The 8,159-nt window shown below is 40.0% G+C and overlaps 1 protein-coding gene across 3 annotated transcripts in view; it reads left to right on the forward strand.

Moving 5' to 3' along the window:
* LOC147796838 (uncharacterized) overlaps positions 1 to 3,322 on the forward strand; it is a 28,192-nt gene extending 24,870 nt beyond the window's left edge. For all 3 annotated transcript variants that reach the window (XM_087145813.1, XM_087145810.1, XM_087145812.1), the window contains one exon: positions 52 to 3,322. In XM_087145813.1, the coding sequence (XP_087001939.1) occupies positions 52 to 117 (66 nt within the window). In that variant the 3' untranslated portion in view covers positions 118 to 3,322. The remainder of the gene's footprint in view (positions 1 to 51) is intronic.
* The last annotated feature ends 4,837 nt before the right edge of the window (positions 3,323 to 8,159 follow it).

The following is an 8,159-nucleotide window of genomic DNA, read 5'->3' on the forward strand; positions in this document are numbered from 1 at the left end:
CAATTCGTTATAGTTGAAGCACCTTTCCCTTGTATTTTACATCCTTTTTAGACAATTAGATGTCTCCAGTGGCGATTGGGAAAAAAACATAAGAGTGACAAAGTTGCAGAAGTGTGAACGTTGGGGTATTTGCCAGGCAAGTATGGAGACACGTACAGCTAGTCCCTATCTATTGGGCAGGCTGATGTGTTAATTCGGTTGATTTCATTTTTTACTTTAACAACAATGTACAATTGCTTGTAAAATATTATGATATACCTCTTTGCAGCTTTTCCTCTTGAATTGAAAATTATCCAGGATAGCAAAGATTTCTGAAATGCTCTTGAAGCCTTGTGTTCTAAATCAAAAAAAATGCTAAGCCTTTCCTAAAGGATGAATTAGAAGCTAGTTTGGCTGAGGTAAAAGACCCAGTGAACAATTTTACAGACAACCTTAAATTGTAAATAAAAAGTATGCATATACTTCGAGTAATTTTGTTCACCCATGCGGCACATTGTCCAAATTATGGCCAAATCATATGTTATTTTAAGGACTCATAAATCGCATTCTCCCGCAAACTTTCTGAGTAAAAGAGATGGAAGCCTTCTCAGGCGAGCCTGAATTTTTTTCCACATGGCCAGAATCAGATTCCAGGGGGCTGGGATTTAGGTCAGTAACCTAAGTTAACCTTTTATCAAGACGTCTGTGGCGAAATGGATAGTCAAGACCACAAAACGAACTGCATTTAAGCCCGAAATTAACCATGCATGCAGTAGCTCAGTTGTGTGTGTCGTGGACTGTGCGCACATGGAACAGCCGTCGAGATGATGAGGGGTCAAGTGACGTAACCTTCAACGACTTTATTTTAAAGATGGCGACTGTGAGAGCAAGCCCGTTAGATTGAATGGATAAAGGCAAAAAGACTGGAAAATACCTGAATAACGTGAGTGAAATCATTCAATAAATGGTTTTTAGAAAGCGCAAAGGTCAAGAATCATCATGTTCGTGTGCAAAATAAATTGCGCCAACGATGATAAGTGGGTGCGCCGAAATGTTCAATACGCCGACACGAAATTGCACATACGGACGTGTGGCTAAGGATGGATCGGGAGTGAGAGTCCGTGCCACGCTACTAGTGGGGCTACCACCTTTGGAGCTTTGTTTCAAGTGGTCTATCTGAATTATTTAATGTGCTAATGTTTATGAATTATTCACATTTCTCTGAACCAATCGTGTTTTGGGGGCTAAGTAGTCCAAGTATGTGTGGGCCACTTACATTCATGAAGTCTTTGCACAACGTTGCGGCCTGGTATTTGAAACTTTTCCCATAATCCAGTTAGAAGATTGACAAATACGTCTCGACTTCCTGGACAGCCTTCACGACACTTGCCGTGGTGTCAATTTGTCGATCGGAATACCAAGCTTCGGTGCTACAGGTTTGAGGCAATTCAGGAAGAGGTTGTCGTCCAGAGCTTATACCACTGCTGGAAAGGACGACCTGTTGAATACGCGCGCCATTGTAATGTGACTAATTTATTGCATGATCCACAGAGGCGATCGTTTTGATTGGTGGAGACTTACGAATAGCATAATCGTATCTGCTACCGAAACGGTAGCAAATGTGAAGAAAAACATAAGCCACGTGGGGAAGAACTCCAGAGGCTTTCGGGCGTTCGTGCGGTTCGTCGTGTAGTCTTTCTTCGTGTGTTGTTTGGTGCTGAAACTATTCTCCTCCAGCTCTTCGCTCTTGAGCGACTATCAGTTTCGCCGCGGACGCCTTGATCAAAGGCTTGTAAACTATCTGCTGGGCGCCAGCCAGAAGTCTCCAGACATGCTTACAATAATAAGAAGCATGACTCAGTGGCCTGGTCCACTTTGACAAGAGGGGAGAGGGCATTTCCTTTAGACACATGTAGCAGACACGTGGCAGTAGGGAGTCTGTGTACAAACTTAATATTATGGGAGTCTAGGGTGGCCCGCCCCGTTTCAGTGACTGCCCGGATGACTCCATTAGTGAAAGCCCCTCCAAAAGTAGCGTCAGGAATAAATGAAGTCATTGGATGTGGATTAGGTAATGTGTAGCGTTTGGTTGACCGAACATAACACGTGGTTTCTGGCCACTGTGTGGACACCCTACAACCACGAACTATCATTCGCTTTGGTTGTTTTAAAGCTAACTATATTACTGAACATTTTTGAACCAATTTTTCTGTGTAAATTAAGCGCCTGTAGAACTATTATTGGTCGGCATGTAAATGAATCATTAGTGCTGTTCTATGTTTCTTGTAGTTGCTAACGCTGTTATTATCAGGTACTACATGTCGAGGTTCCAATTTAATACACGTCCAATAAACAAGGCAACTGACTCCCAAGTGTTCAAGGGGAGCATGGGAGATTATGAACGTGACGCACCTCTCATACAAACGGTCTTTCAGGGTCACCTGACTCCACCAAACAAGTCACGGTGTTCTAACTCATCCATATTAACTATCCTTTAATAGAGGAGTATATCTGAGGGCTCGTTGGCTTCAGTCTTTTATTGGAGTCACCGTACACAAATCCCTCACAGTAAAGTGAAACATATTGAACCTCTTTCCGATGTGAGTGTTTTCGCAACAGACGGTTAGTTTGTGTTACTATTACAAGGATGGTGAAGTCAAAACTGCAAGTATCAGTGCCGCAGGATTTGTGGACGTTTCAAATAAGGTTAGAAGCAGTTAATGCCTGGTGGAATTTGGCAGAGTCAGGGTTGACAAACGATAAATACAAAATATTCAAATTAGGAGAATGAATGGTGAACCATTTATTTTTGTTGTTTTTGCATTTTATATCTTTCAACTATAATCCAAATCTGCTTAATGCTGCAATATTCCTAACTTATTAATCAGAGTATATAGTATTTTTAAGCTGATCCGACCACCCACCGCTACTTATAAGTGAAGTCTGTGCAGCAACATTGCCTGCAAGAACTGTGATGCTAATATAGTTTCGTATGATGCAATACAGTAGGCAAACTTATAAGTGAGGCTAGACAGCGTCACAAAGATTGGCAAGCAGAAGGCTCCAACAAGCCTGAGTTGTAAGTTTACCTACTCTATTGTATCATACGGTAATATATTAGCATCACAGTTAGAGCATGGCATTGCTGGACAGGCCTCGCTTATAAGTAGAAGTGGGTAGTCGGATCAGGCGATTTTTTTTATCTACACCTTTTGTTCGAATGTTGAAAAAAATTCCCTGCATGGTTAACCTTCCGTGTCACGTGTTTCTGCAAATGTAATCAAGATTTCACAAATTGATTCAAATTTTACATTGATGAATAAATACGCAAGCCACTGGTCAACACGTTTTAAGCAATGTTGAATTATTTTGACGTCTCTTTGAAATCGGATTTCCAGGTCGACCTCCGCTCATTGTCTCAATTTGTACCTTGATAGAACAACTAACGCACCCCCAGCTGGCGTGTAAACAGCAGATGGGGCGTGAAATCCGCCGACTGTTGCTTCATTTCAGTATTGACGACCTTACCTTGGCTTAAAGATAGATATAAGGCCTGGAGTATTGTTTTCTCTTTCTTTCTTGTCTCCTTTTCCTATAACTGCATCCATTCCGTTTCGATACAAATACAACGACTTTTGTTTTGTTGCTCTACCTGTTATTAGCAAACCCTGTTGCCGGCAGTGACCCTTAACCGCCTGTACATTTAGGTTTGGAAGGTAGGGTATGCCATGTGTCCTTTTGTTGTCACTTTTATCACTTGAAGGACGGAAATTCTTTCTAAAATGGGCTTATTTACTCGCCCGTACGTCAAGCTTGATTGGCAATGTTGAATAGCTTTTATTAAAGGGCTACAGAAATAGAGAACATTTAGTTCGCAAGAAGTATTTCAAAGTAACAGTAAATACTTAACCATTTCAAAAACCCCATAAATTTAATATTTACCCCATTCAATTAATTGTGACCGCAAAATGAATAAACAGATCCTGCTTTTCCTCGCACGCAAAAGAAAAAATCCCCTTTTGGCCGTTCGCGCTCCAAGGCTGATTGGATGACGTTATGACCAGAACGTTGATGTACAGTCTACATGTACATAGCATACAGCACATGCAGTAGACATTATGTTTGGTGTAACTTAGCCAGAAGTATGGAAACTGCCGGTTCAAGCGCACCCTCCTTTTCCACTCTGTTTCCTCACTCTCCACCGCCCACAGCACTGGGGTTTCCCACTTCACTCACCTTGACCTTTGCCCCAACGTTTTTACCCCACAAACATTTTGACTCTCAAACAAAAAGGGACTTCCCCTCACTTTTCCAACCGTACCGCTCTTGCACTGCACGAACAGGGATTTCCCTCGCTTTCCCGGTCGCTACAAGTCTCGACTGGTGACTCCTCACAGTTTACGACCGCCTGAAATAAACGGACTATATATAAAAACAATGTCTAACCAAACCTACATCGTAACCGACGATCACTAGCGTCTCAATGCCGACAACTGCGATCCCAACGTCACCTTTGGTCCTTTTGACCCGAGTAAATTGATTATTTCAAAACCGGTGATTAAAGACAATAAACATGCAACTGTCTGCAGCTTGTCTATTTTTATGACCACAACGGCCGAGAAAAAAGCCTGTTAATTATGATGATCGAACCCTGTTACGGTATGAACCCGCTGGTTAAATACGGTACTAAAGACAAAACCCCCAAAAATATCAAGGGCCACCAAATCTGTTACCAAATTGAGCAACCTACTGCAAACATACCCGACCACACAAATTTAGCTGTTCATAGGTTTATCGAATCTCAAGCTGGCACCAAGTGTAACATTCCGTCTAATACCATAAACGCCTACAAAGCTAGTCGCGATGTTGATGATTTGAACAAGATCGAATACGTCGTTAAACCACCTTACACGGCCAAGAACCGAATGTATGTTAAAATAGATCCCTATGCTTCCCAATTTGATAACCGAAAAAGACCTATTGACTAATCAAATATCGAAAATTTTCTGATAAGAGATGTGACGCGCAATTTTTTATTCACCCAAAAGAAGTATACCAGGGAACTCACGGTTCAATGTCGTGTGGTGCCAGTGTTAGGTATAAAGTATTGGCGGCTATGTTGAAAATTAGAAATGAAGGTCTTATTTCAAATAAATCTATGCTGCAAGCATTTAGTGGATTTGAATATGAAGACGAGTTTGAAAATTGGTGAAAAAAATTAAAAATTTGTTTTGGAGATTTGTTAAAAAACTAGAAATGCAAAACAATGAAGATTTGAGAAAAAATGGAAAAAAAATATTTTAGAAACTAATATAAAAACAGACCTGGAAAATAATGAAGATTTGAGAAAAAATGAAAAAGCAAACCTGGAAAAGATGTTAAAAATGTGAGAAAAAGAATTGTAGAAACAGCTAAAGAAAACGTTTTTGCAAAGACGTGACAGCGTGCCGTAACTTAATAGACTGCTCTAATTGCAAACACTGCCACAATTCAAAGTTTATTGGTTCATGTGAAGATTGCTTCAAGGCCTATTATTTTTTTGATTGCCCAGATTGTTTTAACTGCAGATATTGTCAATTTTGCGAAAGCTGCCATAATTGTGACGCTTGTCAACTATGTATTGAATGCTTTGATTGCTATTCTTGTTATCGTTGCGTAAATAGTATAGGCCTGCGACACGAAGATTTTTTAATATTTATTGGCAACCTAAATGATGGTTATTATAAAAAACTAAAATTTATTACAGATGACGACTTTAAACCCCAAACAGATTTAGACAAGAGGTTGGAAAAATTAGGGCTAATGATCGACGAAAACGCAAAGGTGGATTTAAACAGAGACGACGAAGAAGAAGACTTTTGACTTTTCAAATGGAAACTTTATTTCATTCCACTAAAATGAACAAAAATACAATAAGTTACAAGAAATTAGAATATTTACACATAAAAGATTTGTTTTAACATATTCGAAAAAAACAGAAGAATGTATTAATAAGAGATACAATATAACCGACTGTTATCAGTTGAAATTTTAACAATCGACAAGAAGTAGGTAGGGTGAACAGAAGAGAAAAACAGCAGCAGCAAAACTTAGGAACATTGTACAATACATGGAAGGAAATATACACTGTTGACAAATTAATTAATGAAAATATTCTATGTGGCTCAGGGAGGGGTACTGGAAGGAGAGGTGGAGGGCCTGCGTCACGAGGCAGAGGGACTACGGCCCATATTTCTCCCAGGCGAACTGCTGCCCCGGACTCAGGCTGAGAGAGGGGAGGTGGGAGAAGGGGAGGAGTAGGCCACTGGCGTCTCTGGACGTGGGCAATTTTGCGCACTGCCGTGGCTCCTGGAAGGGAGTTCACTCTTCAATATCTTCGGGAATTTCATGATAAATTTGGGCAATTTCTGGTCCCAAATCGTGAGCCTTAACTACTTTCAATGAATAGACTATTATTAAAAACAATGACAGACGCAGAGATTTATCATTTAACCTGCTCGTTGCCTAAATGTTCAACCCCACCACCACAACCAGAAAATACGTGCCAGCACTACATAGTAGAAATAGATGACAGATATGCATGTCGACATTGTGGTTTAGTGTTTGGGTGATTTCCTTCATACGCACCAGAAAACGTGAGGGGTAAATATTACCAGCGTTACGTTTGGAATAAACCACCACCAAAATCGAGAAAACTTTAAAAGAGTTTAACGTTCAAATGGAGAACGGCGACGCGGGTACCGTAGAATATAAGTTAAACCGAGTTTTAGATGGCAAGATCTCTAGAGGTAAATTGTTGAAGGCTCTAGTCGCGGTATGTTATCAAGACGTGACAAAAGAACCTACAGAATATGTAAAAGACTTTTTCAAGTTTCGGATAAGCACTGGAAAAACGCCTTTGAAAAATTAACCCTCGCTAAACAAGATTTTCAAAAAACGTATAGATTAACCAAACAAGATTTTTCAAAACGTATATAATAAAATGGAGACACACACGTTTAACATGACCAAAAGCGAGCAGACGTTTATAATCCCATGAATGTTTTTTGCAGACGATTTGTAATTCCCTTTAATGCAGAAAACGTAGTACACATACATGTTTACTCTATCAACCCTACACTCCATGATGAATGTTATCTAGCCTACTGTAGATAAATTAAGGTCATTAATACATTGGGTCAAAAAAAATTACCGATTCCCGGAAAACCTAAAATAGCTACACCCCACGCAACAGAGTAAACAACATCAGCAATGTCATAACAAAGACACATCACTATCACCATCAGTTAGTTTTCGTTTTGCAAAGATACAGAAAATAGTCATTTTGTCAGGCTTTTTGACCAAATCTCAACGCCTTTACCAAGGGGATATATGGGTTCTGCTTCAAAATGGATACGCGTACATTTCGCAGCATGATTTTGTGTGTTTACTGAAAACGCTACCGAGTCATAGGATAAGGTCTGTGACGTCAGGTATGCCTGTACTGGATACAATCTTGATAAAAGAAAGCCCATGTTACGGTTACTGACTCAAATGTCGCTCCAGGTGGTCAGTTTCCTTAGTTCATCTTCATATTCATTCAAATCTCAAAATGTGTCAGAAATGAAATTACCTTTTTGTTGTGTTTTTCGGCGAGCGTGGTGGGTAGTTCTTTGTAGGGATCATCTCCAGAAAACGCTTTGTTTCGGCTGAATTATTTTATATTATACGGTTGCCCTGTTCCAGAACTCAATGTGGTGCTGTGGTGATTCTGTGAAAGTGAAAGAAACTGGAACCAAAATGGTGTATTGCGCGTAAGTGCACGTGGACAATAACTGCATTATGTGCGACACACAAAGAATAGCCATTCTGTTACGAAGTCTGAAGTTGCTAAGTTCTCAATATACAGCTCTGATTAGGACTCGCCTGATTTTGAGAACAGTTAGCCACTGCTTTGTTTGTGGCTTCATTCTTTGACAGAAATTCTACGGTACTAGATACTTCTTAATTATAATGTTATAATTTTGAAGCTTCCAACGTAAGTATCTTGCTTTAAAATTTGCAGTCGACCTCATGATAGGATCAACAATACATCGGACTTCAAACGCTGACGAAATCAAAACAAGTTCCATCGCTGGCACTGTATCACAGCATATCGGTAAACACCCACAAACTTGTCAGTTACCCATGCCATACAAAAT

This window comes from Acanthaster planci, linkage group LG14, assembly GCF_054643075.1.
Source record: "Acanthaster planci isolate LZ-2023a linkage group LG14, COTS_SCS, whole genome shotgun sequence".
NCBI classification, from domain to species: Eukaryota; Metazoa; Echinodermata; class Asteroidea; order Valvatida; family Acanthasteridae; genus Acanthaster; species Acanthaster planci.